This window comes from Eurytemora carolleeae, unplaced genomic scaffold (assembly GCF_000591075.1).
Source record: "Eurytemora carolleeae unplaced genomic scaffold, Eaff_2.0 scaffold2305, whole genome shotgun sequence".
In the NCBI taxonomy this organism is placed as follows: Eukaryota; Metazoa; Arthropoda; class Copepoda; order Calanoida; family Temoridae; genus Eurytemora; species Eurytemora carolleeae.
In genome coordinates, this window is record NW_019398194.1 from 75 (window position 1) to 20,619 (window position 20,545).

The following is a 20,545-nucleotide window of genomic DNA, read 5'->3' on the forward strand; positions in this document are numbered from 1 at the left end:
TTTAAAAAATGTACGGATTGGTTTAAAAAAATGTACGGATTATACGTATTTTTTTTAAAAAAATTGTACGGATTGTACGGATTTTTTTCCGAAAATTGTACGGATTGTACGGATTTCTTCTGAAAATGTACGGATTTTTGTACGGATTTGTTCAAAAAAGTTTTGGCCACCCTGAATTATTAAAAATTTCAAAATTACCTTCCGTCAATGCTGTATTCATCCGTTCATCACTTTTATAGAGAACCATAATTGAAATTAATCTAATTTTAGATAGAAAAACAAAGATAACTCTTATTTTTTTATTTTCATGGCCAGTCTATTTCATGAAAGTACTTCGGTTTTACTGCCTATATTGTAATACCTTTTTCAGGTTTATAGCCTCTATTGTAATATTTCAGGTTTACTGCCTATATTGTAATGCCTATTTCAGGTTTACTGCCTATACTATAATACCTATTAAAGGTTCACTGCCTATATTGTAATACCTTTTTTAGGTTTACTGTCTATATTGTAATACTTCAGGTTTACTGCCTATATTGTAATATTTCAGGGTTACTGCCTATATTGTAATGCTTCAGGTTTACTGTCTATATTGTAATAATATTTTAGGTTTACCTCCTATATTGTAATATTTCAGGCTTACTGCCTATATTGTAATACCTATTTCAGGTTTACTGCCTATATTGTAATACCTATGTGGCCTGAAGGAGATCCAACCTCTGCTCCTATGCAAGCTATTCTTCACTGGCAAAAGCGGACAATGGAGATGATGTACAGAGAGGTTTGTGTTAGGATAGATAAACATAATATTATAATAGCAATGGTGAACAAATAGACAGTGACAATAAAGAAAAGTATTAGAAATAATATTCCCATCATTAGGTAGCATGAACACATCATTAGGAAACATGAACACATTATTAGGAAATATGAATACTTCATTAGGAACCAAGAACACATCATTAGGAACCATGAACACAGCCGAACCGGTCAATCTGGACAAAATGTCACCCAGGGTTAAATTTCGACGTACTGTATATTTATAAGGTATAATCAATAATAACTTACTTACTGACTCAGACCTCCGTTGTCTGAGTAAGATGCCCATCAAAAATAATGATGCTTATGATATTGATGATAATAAAACACACACTCATGCACGATGCACTTAACATGCAAAATAATGATGACAAGAATAATAATAACAAATATTAAAAAACACAATTTCGACGCACTTTTTAAACAAGTAATTAATACAAACAATGCCGATAATAATAGTGATAATAATGATATTGATTATAATAAATCAGGTTGTTCGTGCTTTGAGATCTTGTCCTAACCCCGCCAATGGAAATCTACCAACCGATTACCTTCTCTTCCTTTGCCCGGGCAAACGAGAGCTCGGAGGGGAACATATTGATGTAAGTATCTCACAATCTGTGAGTTACGTTCTCATCTTGTTAGAATTATCTAACACTAATATATGTCCTCGTATATATTTTGCTTTTAAGTTTTAAACGCCTTGCTATTGTCTATACTATATGTACTGTGTAGTCCAATGTCAGACTGTCTTCGAAAGAAAATGGAATAATTGGGAAGAATTTATGAAATTAATCTTAAAAGTTTTAACGACTTTTAACAGTACACTTGTCTGCATTGTACTTTTTAAATACTGCGCCATAACTTAGATCTTAGATACGCCCTTTTTATTTGGACACGCTTTTTATAGCTCTTACTTAGACACCTCTGTTTTGATCTTATGCACTTCCTTTTTTGGGGGCAAATTAGACACGCATATTCTAGATCTTGACACGTTTTTTTATCTTAGACACGCTTTGTTTAGACCTTGACACGTGTGTTTTTTAAATCTTAGTCACGCATATTTTAGATCAAGGACATTCTTAATTTTTAGATATTAGACATTAGATATTAGATATTTGACACGCCTTATATAGATATTTGACACGCTCAGTTTAGATCTTAGGCACGCCTTATAAAGATATTTGACACGCCCAGTTTAGATCTTAAACACGCCTTATTAAGATATTTGTCACGCCCTGTTTAGATCTTAGACACGCCTGCCCCTGGTTCCTTGGCTGAGACCTTCCGAAGAACAAAAAGACAAATGATTTACGTTCACAGCAAGGGGACTAAACAAATTTATGATTATGAATAATATGATAAATATGATCCTGAAGCGATTGTGAGAGAAATGTTGAATGTTAAAGTGTGCCATGAACAAATCAAAACATTACAATAAAGGGGACACTGTTAGGATAAATATTTCAAGGCTACCTTTATAAATCTCATGTGTCAGTTATCAAATGAAATGTCACTTAGAATAATGTCTATACTGTCTCATGTTAACATGATGCAGATTCGGATCCTGGATTCACCCGGAAAATAATAGATCCGGATCCAGGTCTCTAAGATTTGCTGAATTTTATCAAAAGAACATGAAGAAATATCAAATTGTTTTTTTCTTTTTTTTGCAAAAATCGCGATGAAACATTTAGATTTTGTTTGAGAGCAAAAAGGTTTTTTAGTTTCTAGTTGGTATTTTGCCCTTCGAAAAGATTCTTTAACGGCGATGACGAAATGTAAGTTTATGGTATACAGCTAGTTGTGAATCTTTGAGGATAGGTGATTTTTATTGTATAGGGGTCGATTAGAATTAAGTTGACGAGCCCTTAAAGGGAGTGACCGGCAATTTATGGTGGTTGAACTGAATATGTAGTATTGTGAACAAACTTTTTAGGATTCATTTGAGACATTAAAAACCGTTTCTACGACGTATTTTTACTCAGTTTGAGCGCAAAGTCGACATTCAAAATCATGAATTTGGGTGGGTACATTTTCAGAATCGTTACTTTTTTAATTATTAACAACGACGACAAAAAATGTAAACCAAATTCTACAGTAAACTAATTATGTGTAAAGGAACAGATTAAGAAAATAAAAACTCACTCTTATCATAAAAAATAAGTAATCTTGTTCAATAATTTATTTCTATAATCTCTCATAATTCACAAAGATTTTCAGTAGATTTTCTGGAATTTTTTTTGAAAAGACGACATTTGAAGAATTTGAAGAAATCTGCGAACAAATTTCTTTTGAGAAATATGTTCCTTAACAATTAGATTACTGTATAATTTTTACTTTCTTTTTCGTCGTCGTTATTTAATAATAAAAAACCCGATTCTGAAAACGTACCAACCCAAAGTCATGATTTTAAATGTCGACTTTGCGCTCAAACTCAGTTATTATACATAGTGGAAACGTTTTATTGCACTCAAACTTAGTAATTATACATCGTGGAAACGTTTATGTATATATGTCTCAAATGAATCCTAAAAAATTTGTCCACAATACTGCATAGTGTATACTCAGTTCAGCCTCTATACATGGCCGGTCACTCCATTTAAAATAAACTAATGTTGACTACTTATTGCTTGTATGAATCTGAATGCATAAATAATTTCTAATCAAGTATTTCCCAGAATGTCTAGAACATTTTCCATCTTTAAATTCGCCTGAATTTAAAACTTAAAAATAAAAATGCTTATTTTTTTATCTGGTAATAATGTACTTTATTATATGTAGACAATTGGACATTTTGCAATGAAACCTTCATAAAAATGAAATGTTACAATTACGTTAGAAAGGCTATGAATGTTGACAATAGACGTTCATTCAAAGTTTTATTATTTCTTAAAAGCTGAAGAATGAAAAATCCGTGAATTTAAGAGATAAAAAATATTATGATTTGAATTTGTGTTGTAAACAGATGATAATTGTGGATGACAGCTATATCATTGTTGGATCAGCTAACATCAATGAAAGGTAAGTTTATGGTACAAAATCGTGTGTAGGTTTCAACCCTGATAAGTAAATGGTTAAGCACAACGGATGAGACTTAAATTAAGACCTATATTTCTTTATAAATGATTATTTGAAGGTTAAGGTTTATGATTAGACAAAATAAGAACAAGCAAAACGATCGATTAAATCCGTTCAGTCGTCTTTTAAATCTTATTCTTTGTGGGTATCCCTGTACATTGCTTAAAAAATTGATCCTTACCGGAAATTTTGTTTTAAGAAAATGGATGGAAAAAAGAGTAAATATCTAATGGATTTGTAGACTGCAAACTTTTTTCTCCCAAGATTTGGAAATTATACCAGAAAACATAATAAATGTTTTATTCAGATCAATGTCTGGAACAAGAGATACTGAGATGGCCGTGGGTTGCTGGCAGCCTGCATACAAGTTAGTTTTTTATTAGATTTCATTTGGTTTACCAAAGTTACCATTTATATAATTGAGGTGATGATTTACGATTTTAGTTTGCTCTCTTTTTTAAGCATGAGTGTCGCTGCTTGTATTCTAATTTGTGTAATTAACAAATTACATATTAACGAAATGCAAGAATGAAGAAGACATCTACTTTACTGAACATTTAACCACCTTAATAATGAGAAAGTATATTTTTGGTTTTATCCGTTTTTGGCTTATTATTCTGTTTTTTTCTCTAGTGCATACAATCCGTATGGAGAGGTTCATGTATTCCGAATGTCTCTGTGGGCTGAACATCTCAAGTAAGTTAATGTATTTTGTAATCTGAAATTTTGAAATTTATAATTTCAAATATTGATGACTGTTTTTTAGGCATTGGGAGGAGGTATTCAGATTCCCGGGTACCCTAGACTGTACTAGGAAAGTCAAGGCAAGTTGGTTTTACAAAAAATATTAATTTTATAAAAAAAACTGATTCTGTTAAAAAAATATATTTATTTTATTGAGTTTGAAAAAAAAATTTGGTGGTCCTCCCTCCATTTTTAGAGTGGCAATGTGATTACCCTCTTAACCTTTATATGATAAGCATTGAGAAAGATATTTCTGTGTTTTCATCTTAAAAATTTTCAAGTCACTTCTACAGAGAAACCGCATTTGAAAATAATCTATTTACAAAGAGAAAAACATTGATATCTCTATTATTGATCAGACAACACTATCGTGAATCGGATTTTATAAATAGAATTAGAACCTTTTCCGTTCAGTGCTTTTTTTCATGCAATGACAAATGGACTAGGAAAACGACATTATATCAATTCTTAATATATAAATGTAAAGAGCCAATAGTTTTACTAGACACTTAATATAAATCAATAATTTAGTTTAATGGGTCGGTTTCATCTGCACAATTGCTGTGTCTCATGCTCATTGGAATTTTTAAAGTTGTAAATTGATTCCTTAAGTCGTCTTCCTATTTCAGAGTTATCTGGTTATCACTGTTTGTGTAAACTGTACAGTCTCTTTATTTTAAACTTGTACAACATATGTAATGATGTACAGGAGATGTCAGATTACAACTGGGAGTTGTACAATTATGAAAAGTACGGACACCCGGAACACATTCTACCCCCAGGACAGCTCCTCACTTATCCAGTTCAAGTAATATTATATTTTTATTATTATTATCATTTTTATTATTAATATATATGCTTTTATATGTTTTTTAATCAATTTTATTCCTTTAGTTTTTTTTATAAAATAGATGGTCTACAACAAAATTAAGTATTCTTGTAAAAGCTGTAATATTATTATTTATGAAATCAGTTCAGAAAGCCCACGCATTTAATTTTTTACCAAGCAAAAATTTTCTATTCTATATAATTTGCCATCGACTGTTTTGGCTTATTTTTATGTTGAAATTCTTGAGACGCCATTAAAGGGTAAGGAAGAGATTTTACAGAAAATTTTTTTTATGTTTATATTTTGCCACTTGTAATGTTTTGAAGTTTTCTATCACAACTACTGGGCTTTAATTTAAAATACCTGAAAGCAGTTTGAATCTGATGCACCAGAGAATTCTAAACAACTGTAATTCAATACCGGCAGTCGGAATGTAATTTATTCATTGCTAGAATTTAATTTTGATCGCACTCATCGGACGAGGGTTTGAACTGCCACCCTCAGTTCCGAAATTATTGACGGTTGCACTATGCCACGGAGCTCCTGCTTTTCGGGATCTCCAATTATTAGATAAAATATTTCCAATTTGTTGTCAGTTGCTGTTTCTAAAAATGTAATTGATTTAGGTGACCTCTGACGGAAAACTAGAAAATCTGCCAGGATTCAAGAGCTTTCCAGACTACCCTGCTTCCGCTCAGGTACGTTAAAAACTCAACAAATATTTTTTACCTCAAAAATTAATGTTACTAAATTTTATCCAGAACTTCGGAGATGCCTAAAGAGTTTATAAAATATCGTTTTCTAAACTTACTGAAAGTCGAATGCAGCAGATATTATGTTTTTAACTGAAAAATTATGTGGAGTTCTTTAAAATTGTTACCGCAGAAATTATAGGTGTTTATTAATGTATACAATTACTGAGATTTAGGTATAATATTATAAAACTTATTGAAAAATTTTAAACACTCTGTGGATGTCTTCAAAGTTCTGGTCTAAACTGTAGCATTTTTTAACAGTTTTTAATAATAATGGTTACAGGTATTCGGATCCAAGACAGCCATGATTCCTGAGAAGATAACAACATAATGTTGAAAAGTATTCCTGTGAAGATAACAACATAATGTTGGAAAATATTCCTGAGAAGATAACAACATAATGTTGGAAAATATTCCTGAGAAGATAACAACATAATGTTGGAAAATCCACGAAATGCAAGATTAATCCTCGAAAAAAAAGAAATCCTAATTGCGTTAGGGAGGACAATTCACCAAGAGTTGATTTATTTTTGAAAAAGAAACTTTTTTATGTGTGTTTATGAACGAATATTATGTAAAACAACTTAGATATTATGCGCAAGCACATTTTCACGCTGAAAGATTTTTAGACTTTTTTATCATCTTAATTAATATTTTTTTTTGCTATAAGATGCTCTTTTTTCTATAAAAGCTTTGCTTGATATGGATTACAAATTTTGTTTCAATGCTCAAGGTTTGGGAGAAGGTCAAGTTTTTTATTGAACGCCTTTTCGTGAATACTCGAACATGCCATTACAAATTTTAACAATTTTCTAATATCCAATTTTTTTCCTAAAACTTTAACAACTATTGTTCTTTAATCTATCGGAATTTGGGTTTAGGGGGGGGGGTTACAATTTTTCATATTTTTGTAACAAAATTAATTTTCCATGATTATAATCTATGTTTTAATTCTAATGTTTTTATGAAAATCAAGCCTCAATGTGATTAAATATTTACAATGCACACCGCACAATGTTTAAATTTTGATTAAAATAATAAAAACTAACAAAAATATAAGTTTTATAACAAAAATCTAGATTTTTTCTCATATTTCGCAGACAGTAGAGCGTATTGTATAATCCTGAATTCTATATTCACTATACACACCTTTGATTAGGTTTTACGCGCTAAATCTGGGAATGTTGTTTTTGTAATTTATCCAGGTTTATCACTGACTAATATAATTGGTAATCAGGTATCCATCCAACATCTAAGGTTGACTGTGTGTGGAGGGGGAAATTTGTCGTTTAATTGTACAAAAATGTCTCTTTAAGTTGGATTTTTTAAGTTATAAAAAACTAGAAATGCTGAATTTATATTAGTTTTATCTGATTTCACTATCTCAAGAAATTGGTATAAAACTGCTCCTAAAGTTATTCGAAAGCATTAGGCACTCAGCTATTCTAATTTGACTGTTAGAATTTTTAATTTTAGGTTTCATTTAACATACGTTGTAGTGTTCATGCTGATAATTTACCGTAAGGTGTCTCTGCTCTCAGTATTTTAGGAATTTGATCCCTTATAATCGTAATTTATTTCTCAATTGAAGAGAGCTATATGTTGTGCCGAAATATATTTATTTTAATAAGGTTCACAAGATTCATGAAACAAGATGTAGACATTTTTAAATTTTTTTTATTTCATTATCCTGTTCTTGCTTTCTCCTCCCATTTATTTATCACCTTAGCTTTCGTCTCAGTCGGAACCTTTAAAAAGGAATGGTTAGGAATGCAGTGTAAAGAAATAGTTCAATAATTAATGTCGTCTTTAAGAACAAGTTTCTGAAAAACAAAAGTCGTCTTACTTTCCTAGCTCGGATAAGAAGCCAAGTTGATAGCAAATCAATCGTAACGTTTAACGTTAATACGTAATATGTATAACAAGTATCACCTTTGTCCATTTTTGTGCTTGAATTTTTCCAGATTTATCATTCTTAAGATTAGCAATACTCTTCATTATACTATTCACAGTCTGAAACACAAAGATCTGAAAACGTAATTTAAATAAAATTCTGGCTATTTATAGAGGAATATGTCTGATTCACAATGTTATTCTTAACAGCTTAACATCTGGTCAAAAATGCGTCGTTTTTTGTACAGGGTGTCCCAAAAAACATGGGAATTCAGTGACGAATTTGATATCGTCTTTGTTATGAATTAGCATTGTAATGCCTAATTTCAAAAGCCATAATATTTTTATGTCTGCTAGAGCTTATTTTATGAAAAGGGTAAAAGACTGTAAAGATGTGTCTATAATGTCTCCGCAAGATGAACAGTGAAGACAGACAAGTTTACTCTTTTGTATACTGTAATTTTCTTGTTTTACTAAGTACAACTGTATGCAGTCAAAACATAAACAAACAAAACGTAAACATAGCAGACGAAACTCTTACAGATTACAGCTTTCTCAGTAGGTATCACTACACTAAATCAAAGAATTATTTGAAAAGACGATATCGAATTCGTCACTGAATTCCCATGTTTTTTGGGACACCCTGCAGTTACCTCCATTCTTTCGTTCAGCATAAATTCGCTGAAGTCATTTTTATAGAAATAGCACAAGTGAAAATCAATAGGTATCTCATTTATTTTTTAAAAAGATACCGTTGTGAATCGCACATGTTACTCTACTAATATTTGAGTGCCACACTCTACTAATATTTGAGTGCCACTAATTGTTTATTTAATTTTCTGTTATCTTTTAGATCCTAAAATTTAAAGATTACAAAAAAAACAGGAGAAAATAAAATTTAAATTCATTCGCAGAACAAAAATGAACAAAATTCCAATATTTGAGACTTAACCGGACAAAACTATTCCATTTTCATCATATTAACCTGTCTTTAACCTGTAAATTCCTCGTTTATAAATATTAATTTTGAGAGGGAGAGTTGCGAAGCTCCTCCCCTGAGGGATGAAAATCCCCCTCTCTCCGTGGTTACGCGTTATTCCATGAATATTTATTATAAATAACAAACCGTAGCTTTTTCCTCTCCTGTTGCAGGTTTAAGTTCAGCCTCTCTTCCTTTCCCAGCTAGATAGCTCCTAATAATACATACATGTTACCAATAATGGTTGCCAGCTAGATAGCTCCTAATAATACATGTTACCCATAATGGTTGCCAGCTCGATAGCTCTTAATAATACATACATGTTACCCATAATGGTTGGCAGCTAGATAGCTCCTAATTATACATACATGTTACCAATAATTGTTGCCAGCTAGATAGCTCCTAATAATACATACATGTTACCAATAATGGTTGCCAGCTAGATAGCTCCTAATAATACATACATGTTACCAATAATGGTTGCCAGCTAGATAGATCCTAAATATACATTTAGAAATACCCATAATGGTTGGCAGCTAGATAGCTCCTAATAATACATACATATTACCCATAATGGTTGCCAGCTAGATAGCTCCTAATAATACATACATGTTACCCATAATGGTTGCCAGCTAGATAGCTCCTAATAATACATACATGTTATCCATAATGGTTGCCAGCTAGAAAGCTTCTAATAATACATACATGTTATCCATAATGGTTGTCAGCTAGATAGATCCTAATAATACATACATGTTACCCATAATGGTTAGCAGCTAGATAGCTCCTAATAATACATACATGTTACCCATAATGGTTGCCAGCTCGATAGCTCTTAATAATACATACATGTTACCCATAATGGTTGGCAGCTAGATAGCTCCTAATAATACATTCATGTTACCCATAATGGTTGCCAGCTAGATAGCTCTTAATAATACACCCATGTTACCCATAATGGTTCCCAGCTAGATAGCTCCTGCTTATATTTTTCAATTTATGTCAAGAAGTAGAAAACCGTGCGCATACTTCAATTTAGAATACTTAAGGCTTCATTTTATAGCAAACAAAAATTTAGATAATAGAAACCATTACAAGAGTTACATTTGCGGTTCTTGTCGTTCTAAATATGGAAATAGTTTCTTTAATTAATATATTTGTATTTGGCACAGGAAAAGTTACTGAAACGTTGATTATAATATTTATGCCCAAACCTGACACCCAGTGCAAGGTTTGGAACATAAGCTCCCATTGAAAAATTGTCACGATGACATTTTGTGAATTATTTTGATGTCTACAAAGTTTTGAATTAAAATGTAGCATGAAGAATTCAAGGTAAATTTAAGTCTCCTGCCTTGAATAGTGCCTCTGAATGCAAGAAAGATACCAGTTTATGCGGTTTCAGGGAATTATGAATATAAGGGAACAAAAAATTATGTAACACCCTTAATCTACACTCTACAGGGTTACCTTTAAAGGATGAGACTTCAGAGACGACTGTACTGAATTTTTTCAGTTCTTTCTGACATTGATGGTTTCCTTTAAACTTTTAGAGCTTTATTTTTTTGTCTATTCAGACCCAAAATAAAGACAATTCGTGTGACCGAAAATGAAGATTAAACTTCAGATTGTCCAAATTAAAGCGGTTTCTTTTATTAAAGTCTCATCCTTTGTGGGTAACTCTGTATTATCAAACTACACCTTATAACCGTGGCCCAAGGAATTGTCTTGCTAAGAAGTCTAAATTCTTCAAGGCTTTGATTGGAACCAAAAGTTGCTTGCTCCTGTAAAAAAAAGAAAGTTTACATGTTTTGCTCCGTTTTTTAGAAAATAAAAATTCTAAAACTTTTTCTTTCTATATTAGGCATTGAGACAGAGAACTTTTACTAGCTATTAAATTTTTAGAGAAATATACAGTGGTCGACCTTTGTATCAATAAAATAAACACGACTTTTTTATTTAAGTTTAGCTTCCTAACAAGCTTTTTTCAAATTACAAGTTTAAAAATAAACAAAGAGAAGCTCTTGATTGACAACTTCTCTTTGTTTTCATGTTCATGTGTATGCCATGCTGTTTGAGAGCTTGGTCAAAATCGAAAATTTACATCGAAAGTCGTCTTCATTGTAATGATATATACGTCGACGACTGTATAGTACTGGAACAAAAAAATACTAAACGAAACATCTAGACAGACATGGGTTTCAAAAGATTTAGTTTTTGAACAAGAAAAGAAGAAAAGAAAAAGACTAACTTTTACAATTAATAATTTTTTAATTGTTTTTTTAGCATTTAATCTGATGTTTGTACTTTAGTGGGGGGGGGGGTAACTTCAACAAAGCTTCTTCAAGGAATTGTTAACAAATGCAAAAAACAAATCAAAAATAGTTAATTTGGTCGTAAAAAGAAAAACACAATTGCAAAAACAATATTTTTTAAAGCTTTATCGTCAATCTAAAGGAGTTTTTTTGCCACTAACACACACAAAAGTTCTTATCCCTATATCTTGGCAACCCGAAATGTTATATTTCAAAATTAGACTTCTTGATCCCAAAGTGAATAAATCACTTTGTCTTGATCCAACATAATTTTCTCTGTTTGAAATATTAAAGGTTTACGACATCGGTTTGATTTATATCTATTTTGAAGGAAAAAAAACATCGCTAGTTTACTTACCCTTTTTTTCACAGGATGATTTGTTTAATCATTAATAATTCAAAATTTGTTAAAAATTTAGATTTTTTTCTATTTAAAAACATCATTCCTAGAATTACCTTTACTTTAATATGATGATCTCTGTCCCATTTGGTCTGCATCCGTTCTACATCTCCTACTTTAGTTTGCCCAGGGGGAGTAAACCCCCATTTAAGATTACCTAAACAAAACTCATTTCCAGAGAGAAAATTATGGATTTTTTAATCATCCTCGGCCAACCAAAGGTTTTCAGGGTACCGTTGTGAATCAGATATGCCACTTTATAAATAAAAAGTTACTCGAAATTACGTCTGCTGTCTCTTTAAATCTATGAATCACCTTTAAGATTCCTTTAACAAAAAATAATTTTGGCTTTCTTTTTATGATATATGTATTGTGTATAAAGAAATATAACTAATGAATATTTTATTAGAAACATCAACCAAGAATTATGGTCTTGGCTTTGTTATTTCAATTTTGTAGATTTTGAAATATTGCTGTGAGATACTTTTTAATGTTAAAAAGAAACTAAACACTTGTCTATTATAACAACCTAATATTTCAAACTTTAATTTTAGTGCTAAGGATTTTTTTGTGGCATGAATAAATAATTTGGATCTCTAAACTGTCTCTAAATACAGATACGTGATACAGATTGAGATACGTGATCAGTATACTGCACTGCCATTGGTGGAAGTTCTGGTCACGTGATACAGACGCATCAATTATATTATTAGTCTTATCTATTTAAAAAGAAAAAATATTAAGCTAAAATTAAAACAGGAGCGTATCCAAGTTGTTTAGTCTCCTCTGGGTTATCGTAAATTTCAGATTCGTTGCGTATTTGATAATTGTGATATGTTTAAAACTTTAAAATATATACACCAGATATATATACAGTGAAAACCTTAATAAAGAATACATCGAAAGAATTCATCAAATGTCGTATTCTTCACTTTCTGATAATGGAATGTTGCAAATATTTAGCTTTTTTATTAAATGATTATATGGAACTCTTTAAAACTGTTTCCGCATATTCATGGCTATTTATTTATTTTCACAAATACTAAAATTTACGTGATATAGTAAAAAACTCATTGAAAAATTGTCAAGACGACATTTGATAAATTCTTCCGATGTATTCGTTATTAAGGGTTTCACTGTATAAGTTTTGGTATAACGTTGGCACAGATTTATCTTAATTTCTCGATACAGGGACATCAGATAGAACTAATATAGGTCGCAATCGGCTCCTAAAGTGTTAAGGTTTCAGCCTATCCCCCTTTCAGTTTTCCTTAACCGTACATTTTAATATTTTCATTTATTCTATTTACCTAGAGCATGAATAACTCTTGGTTTCTTTTTTTCTGTTTTTTTACTCCGTTCCTCCACAACAAATCTATAAATATTCATCCTATATATTGAAAACAAATAAACATTGATATTTTATCTTGAAAGATTCAATAAATGATATTAGGATAATGGGAAAGGTATCAACTTATTGATTTGAGGGATTTGTAATTATATATTCATTCTAAAATTTACAGATAAATAAAAAACAAAACATTTGATCATAGACATTTTCTTTATATCTGTTGAGCATAAAGTGTGAAGTACACATTTTACATGTAACGTATAAAGTGCAGACTGTTCAGCATAAAGTGTATTGTGCAAATTGTACATGTAACGTATAAAATGGAGACTGTTCAGCATAAAGTGTAAAGTGCAAANTATTGTGCAAATTGTACATGTTACGTATAAAGTGCAGACTGTTCAGCATAAAGTGTATTGTGCAAATTGTACATGTTACGTATAAAGTGCAGACTGTTCAGCATAAAGTGTACAGTGCAAATTGAAATTGTTCATCTTACGTATGAAGTTTTTGTAGAGCAAGCATAAAGTGTAAAGTTCAGATATTACGTGTGCCATTGTAACGCTTAAACTGTAAAGTATAAAGTGAAAAGTTCAAATATTACATGTGTCATTGTAACGCTTAAACTGTAATGTATAAAGTGTAAAGTTCAAATATTACATGTGCCATTGTAACGCTTAAACTGTAATGTATAAAGTGTAAAGTTCAAATATTACATGTACCATTGTAACGCTTAAACTGTAATGTATAAAGTGTACTGTAGAGCAAACCTCATTCCTGGTGCTTTTGCCATTATTTCTTCCCGCATAGCTCTTCGAAACTTCATTTTTGCTCTTTGTCTTTCAGCCTTGAGTACAGAAAATCTGATTTTTTACTTAAAACCAGTACAAATTAGATAACACCAGTACAAATTAGATAACACCAGTACAAATTAGATAACACCAGTACAAATTAGATAACACCAGTACAAATTAGATAAAACCAGTGCAAATTAGATAAAACCAGTACAAGTTAGATAAAACCAGTACAAATTAGATAAAAACAGTACAAATTAGATAAAACGTGCAAACACACTTAAAAGATGCATAAACCGACTCATTTCGAAATATAAATAATAGGTAATTTAATTTTCACATTTACACTCTCCGTTTTTGCAAGGGTTTCCACGAAATAACCATATTTTTTGCAACAAATTAGCGCCATTTTCGTGCAAACTTTTTTGTGAACTTTTGCGCATGAAACGCAGTATGGTTTGCGTGTTTTTGTGCAATTTTCGTATTTTTTAATCAGATAAAGGTTTCAATTGATAATGTTGGGAGTCAGGCTTTGCCATCTTTGCAAGGAGGGTTACTAAAGAAATTATACTTACAGTCCCTTTAATCATTACTTATAAGAAACAACAGTTCATGGTTTCAAAAGGTAATTCAAATTTGTTCATGTTTATCATTTAAAATAATTGACATTTCAATCAAGAAATCGGTTTGGTAAAAATAAGAATATAAAAGCGTTCTCGCCCCCCCCCCCCCCTCTCACACAACTTTAACTTAAACATTCTTAATTATTACCTTTTCCCAAAAGTAAAATTGCGCAAAAACAGATTGTGAAAAAGCGGAATAGTGCAATTTTGCGTTAAATTACATTTGCTAATAATTGCATAAAAGGGTTTTGCAATGAAAGAAATATTTTGCGTTTTGTTTCGCAAACATAGCGCAAAAGTCTTGGGATTGAAAATCCTAATTTTTTACTGAATTGAAAATATAAAGCAAAACATAAAGCTGAAACATGACATTGACTTTACCTCCTCAATTAAAGAACAAGACACTTTCTCAATATTAGAAAAATAAAAATTTAACTAAGCAAAAAAAAATGTGCACATTTTGTTTTTTATATGCGTAACTTTGGAAACTTTGAACATTTAAAGACAAGAAAGAGGAACTCAGTGTAAGTGATGTTTTGTTTTGTTGTTTCCGTTGTAAGTTATTTTAAATCATAAAAGTAGTTTCATTACCCTGACATCTTGATATTTTTTACGAATAAGAACCATCCAAGTTGTAAACAGATTCAATGGAGATGGAGCAACATTCGTCCTCTGCATATTTCTGATCAGTTTTGCCAAACCAAATTTCCATTCTTAAAACAGAAAAAAGTTAAGAATGAAATGTATTATAAAACTTGTTTAATGTTACCTATGTCTGACTGTTCTTTGATCCTGACGTAGGTATCTGACATCATGGCTATTAGAAGATTGATGAGAACCACAACCGTGAGAAGAAGGTAGCATGCAAAAACTAGCTCAAACGCTGTTGTAGTCCAAGGTTGAATATGTTCCGACATTTGAAGATCCTCTAGTCCTGCTGCTCCAAACAGAGCAAAATAAAGTTTCTGAAAGAGAATGAAAGGTTGAGCCCCCTCCTCAGCGGCCACCATGCCAAAGAACTCATCCTGGGGAAGGTTTTCGGTATTGGTGCTGTTGTATTCACCAGGGAATCCAAACGGTTGATTCATTGATGTAATTAAAAGTGCAAATCCCAAGACAAACAAGCTCAGAACCTAAAATATAGGGTTTCAATTTTGTTCTGTAAAGGACTTACAAAAATCGTCCGATAAACTTTTTCAGGATGTCACATTAGCTTTCTGTATTGTCTCAGAGGAAGATTTAATCTTTATCTGGTTATTGATTCTGCCCGTAATTTTCCAATAGTTTAATATTTATTATTCTTAACAGCTTCAGGAAAGGACTTGTAAGGCCTTTACAAAACCAAATTGATCCGGATAAAATTAAAAACCCTACTAAATTTTTAATATATTCTGCTGCAGTAACAATTCTAAGGATTAAGTTAGATTTTACTCACCACTACAAATTTACCCACATCCAGAAGAAGCTCCCCAATAATGATTGCCCAGGGTCCAAACAAAGGATGAAAGGCCAAAAAATCTAATATTTGAGCCAGAGCCATTAAAAGAGTCAACCCAAAAAATTGGTTCCTTAAAGAATTAAGATAAGAATTAAGAATTAAGAATTAGATACTAAGTAAATTACCTGATGTAAATTAGGAGACTCCAGTAGTAAGGATCTAAAAATATTGCCACAATGTGCACACAAAGGGCACAAACTCCAAGAAATACATTAAAGGACTTGATCCAAGCCAGTCCGCCCTTGGCACCAGGGTTAGTCAACTGAGCCAGTAGAAGCCCAGCATACCAGGTGATGGTTATTGCTTCATACCAGAAGGGCCACATGTTGAACCTTTTACAAGCATACATTACACACATAGTTTTGTATTTATCTATTTATCAAGGTTATTGCTTTATATTTATAAAAAAAATGCACCTGAATGTTGAATGAAGAGGTATAACACATGTGAGGCACAAGAAGAGAACAAAGTAAATATGGCTGGTGAGATAAGATAAAAATTTGACAAAAGGAATTTTATTCATCCTGTAATTTATGGGTAGGCTGTAAAAGAACCAGATGGGAGGAATTAAAACAAATAAAAAGAAAAATCCAACAAGTTTCCAAGTTGCCCAATCAAGTTGTCCATTCCAGATTTCTTGAAGATACTGCTGAACAACATATTCTGATATTACCATTTTTTGCTCGGTTTCAATAAGAATATCAATGAACTGATTGTTATCATTGTCAACTGCATTCAGAATTTGACCTGGACTTTCAATATGGGAGGAGAGAACTACCATTTCCCTTGCAAGATCTTCACAAAAATCTGCACTTTCAAGTAAGTCAGTTGCCCTTTCTTTTTCAGTGCCAGCCATGTCTCTATAAATAGCCGAAAGCTTAGCTGCAGTATCAGAGGGGGCAGGAGAAACAAAAATGAAGTTTTCAATCGGTTTCTGGTTGTCTGTTTTTCCCATCTTCATGAGGTTGTATACAAACTTATTGTCTTCAAGTAGTTCATAAGTGTCATGAGGATGACGAAGGAGATACTCAACAACATTCTTGTTTCCTTCAACACATGCATACCAGATCGCATTTTTTTCTTGAGAGGTTAGCTCAGTAGTTGACGTTCCTGTACTTACCAAGAGTGCACATACATCCAAGAACCCTCCCTTTGCTGCACAATGAAGAGCATTCCATTTGTTTCGATCAACCGCATTGACATTGGCACCTTGGCCCAACAGAGTTTGACACATATTGTAGTGGCCATTGGTTGCAGCAATATGCAAGCTTGTCTGCCCTGCTGCATCCACACTTTTTAGTAGATCTGTTGATCGGCTAAGTAAAAGTCCAACAACACCAACATGCCCAGACAAGCATGCTAGATGCAAAGGAGTGTATCCTGAGGGATGTGTTGCGCCATCTACTTGAATTCGTGGCTGGTTCAATATAGCTCGAACACAACTTTCACTACCAGAAAAAGAAGCCAGATGCAGGGGAGTCAAATCACTTTCATAACACAATTCCATTATAAGAGCATTTTCAGGCTTGGTTGGTTGAGCAGATTTTGTTACTGCTGGTATAAATTTAAACAGTTCTCTTGTTATTTCCTCCTCTCCGTAATATGCAGCTATATGTAAAGCAGTCATGCCTATTTTAGAGCTAGGATTTTTCATGGTAACTCCAGACTTTGCAAAGACATCAAAAACATCAGAATGGCCACATTTTGCAGCAAGTTGGACAGGAGTAAATCCATCTTTGTTCTCATCCCCTGGAGAAACTCCATTAGAAAGCATAAGCCGAACTGCATCTAAATGACCACCCTCTGTTGCAAGATGCAATGGAGAATTGTCATTGAATCTATTTTTAGCACTTGTCACCAAGGTCTTGTCAATATCAAACATGGCTTTAAGAACATCGACAGACCCTTTCTTCCCTGCAATATGGGCTAGTGTATTACCATCCTTTGTTGTTGCAGAAACAAGAGATGGACGGTTATCTAAGAAAAGTTTGACAACATCTGTGTGATCATTCTGGGCAGCCAAATGTATCGGCTTTTGATCTAAGTCATCATTAAAGTCAACCATAGCCTCAAGATCCATAAGTTTTTGACAGACCTCCAGCTTTCCGTTTAATGCAGCAAGGTGCATAGGTGTTTGCTTTTTAATTGTCAGAGATTCAATAGAAGCTCCATGCTTACTGACAAGGTAATCAATCAAATCTACATTACCCTTAGATGAAGCATAGTGGAGTGCAGTAAGTCCTTGTTTGGTCTTGCTATTTACAAATGCATTTTTTTCAAGAAGAAGTTGGCATACTTCCATGCTACCATACTCAGCAGCTAAATGTAGCGGAGACCTTCCTTCATTATCAAACACATCAACACGAGCATTGTATTTAAGAAGGATGTTGACCACTTCATTATGACCTCTACTAGCAGCTGCTAACAAAGGAGCCCAACCTAGTGTATTTTGTTTGTTTACAATTAACTGGGTGAGTCCAACATTTGTTTTGTTGAGTATTTCTTGGAGAATTTCAGCATTTCCAGATAAAGAAACATAATGAAATGCTGATTCTTGTGCAGTCACAGTTTGAACAGTTACATCAGCATTATTATCCATCAACATTTTAACTATGAGCTTGTCTTCTTCAGGAAAATGAAGCAAGTTCTTTGATATAATACAAGTATAGTGCAAAGCAGTTTCACCTTTAGCATTTACTTTATTAACATAGTCGGTGCAGTTGCCAATAAACCCCTGAATAAATTGAATCAGTTCACGAACAATTTGAAAATTACAAGCTTTACATGCTTTATGCAGAGCAGTTTCTCCCTCTTTGTCTGAAATTTGTGCATCTCCTCCATTTTGTAAAAGAGATCTTAACACTGCAAGGTTTCCATTAGAAGATGCAATGTGAACAGCCGTTCTTCCATCTCCCATGGGAAGATTTGGATCAGCACCAGATTGAACAAGCATTTTTGTGCATCTTTCTCCCTTAGCTTCTTCAATCCTTGCTGCTATATGAAGAGCTGTTTCTTGTTGCTTGCCTCCTTTTAGATGAACATCTGCCCCATTTCCAAGAAGACATTCTACCACTGCTGATTTGCCAGCTTCAACAGCAACATGCAATGGAGTAAGTCCATCTCCTGTTTTGGCATCCACATTCTCACCTTTCTTCACTAATGTATTTACAACATTAACATGACCTTCCTTTGCTGCAGTGTGAATGCTTCTGGCACCAAATCGGTTAGGCATCAACAATGGGACCTAATCAAGATTTTTTGTAACAATAGTTGAAGGCTTTCTGAAAACAAAGTACTTACTCCTTTGTCAAAAAGAGCCAATGCAGTTTCAGGATGGCCATTAACAGCAGCAATATGCATAAGAGTACTGCCATCCCTTGTTCTTTCATAGATGGAGGCCTTAAATTTATCAGCCAGGAAATTCAGTATGCTAAAATAAATTATATTTCAGAATTTGAAAAAAATTCATTATGATAAGATTCAAAAAGATCTTACTTTGTATAACCTCGTTCAGCACACAAATGAATGGGTGCACGACCCTCAACATCTGTGATAGAAGCATTTGCCCTGGCCATGAACAATACACGAACAACTTCCTCATTACCTAATACAAAGTTTATAATGTTATTATTCAACTTAATTAACAATAGTCAAGTTAATTTACCATGAATGCATGCTAGATGTAGTGTTGTTTGGCCTTCAGTGTTCTGAATATCAACAGAGGCTCCAGATTCAACAAGTAACTGTAATTGTAATAAAGTAGATATCCCATGAAAGAAAAAACAGTCAATTAATCCAGGGTTACCTTGATCAAGTTTGCGTCCTTTTTTCTTGCTGCCAAGTGCATTGCAGTGTCTCCAATGGGTTGTTTGGTCATATTAACCTAAATCATTAAAAATATTACCTTTATATCATCAAAATTATGAAAGTGGTTTCCCACCTGATCCTCAGGAAGCTGGGAAAGGAGCTCCCGACAGGTGTTATTATTTCCAGCTTCTATTGCACAGAATAACGGTATATTTCCAGATGCATCTAGTTTGGATCTGATGTCCTTTTTACTATGCAAAAGTAATGCTTTCACAACCTAAGAAACAGAAATATTTAACAGTTTTACCATAAACACAATGCAGATTTTAAGTTCAATTATTCTTGTGATTGCAATGCAAAACTTGAAAAATCATTTAAAAGGATAAATTAGATTATTTAATACTTGTGAAGATTGACTACTATGTCTAGAGCTTGCAAGATGAGTACATGTTTGCTGCATTGGTCCTCCAACTAGGTCTGGATCAGCTTTTTTACCCAGCAACCAGCTCACAGTATCCTCCCGGGAGTACATAGATGCTGAATAAAAAAAACATTAATCATATGAGTTATAATGTTTTGCAGATAGTTTCTGTTTCGCTACTTAGCGATTTCCCTAAAGACCTAATATATGTACCGTGTGGTATTTCTCAGGACTGGATC

At 32.7% G+C, this 20,545-nt stretch overlaps 2 protein-coding genes across 3 annotated transcripts; one reads left to right on the top strand and one right to left on the bottom strand.

The window, feature by feature from the left end:
- Positions 1-1,310: 1,310 nt before the first annotated feature.
- LOC111716981 (phospholipase D alpha 1) lies at positions 1,311-6,564 on the top strand (the record flags this gene model as incomplete). Its single annotated transcript, XM_023492495.1, is given in 9 exon segments — positions 1,311-1,421; positions 2,066-2,146; positions 3,788-3,843; positions 4,208-4,267; positions 4,534-4,596; positions 4,667-4,724; positions 5,354-5,452; positions 6,100-6,171; positions 6,512-6,564. Coding segments are annotated over 9 exon segments (648 nt in total), but the record flags the coding sequence as incomplete, so codon positions are not given.
- Positions 6,565-7,828: 1,264 nt separating this feature from the next.
- On the bottom strand, positions 7,829-20,499 carry LOC111716982 (serine/threonine-protein phosphatase 6 regulatory ankyrin repeat subunit A). 2 transcript variants are annotated; one of them, XM_023492496.1, is made up of 18 exons: positions 20,289-20,498; positions 20,019-20,162; positions 19,884-19,961; positions 19,743-19,821; positions 19,574-19,682; positions 19,379-19,508; positions 16,495-19,322; positions 16,204-16,410; positions 16,016-16,148; positions 15,350-15,713; positions 15,172-15,293; positions 13,934-14,010; positions 13,126-13,190; positions 11,872-11,972; positions 10,802-10,884; positions 9,248-9,314; positions 8,161-8,241; positions 7,829-7,976 (listed from the first exon to the last, which is right to left on the bottom strand). In XM_023492496.1, the coding sequence occupies exons 1-18, from the start codon at positions 20,415-20,417 to the stop codon at positions 7,914-7,916; spliced, it is 4,860 nt and encodes a 1,619-aa protein (XP_023348264.1). In that variant the 5' UTR covers positions 20,418-20,498; the 3' UTR covers positions 7,829-7,913. The 2 variants fall into 2 exon arrangements, with proteins under 2 accessions (XP_023348264.1, XP_023348265.1); XM_023492497.1 differs by lacking the exons at positions 7,829-7,976; positions 8,161-8,241; positions 9,248-9,314 and adding an exon at positions 9,875-10,079 and having other exon boundaries at positions 20,289-20,499.
- Between the last annotated feature and the right edge of the window lie 46 nt (positions 20,500-20,545).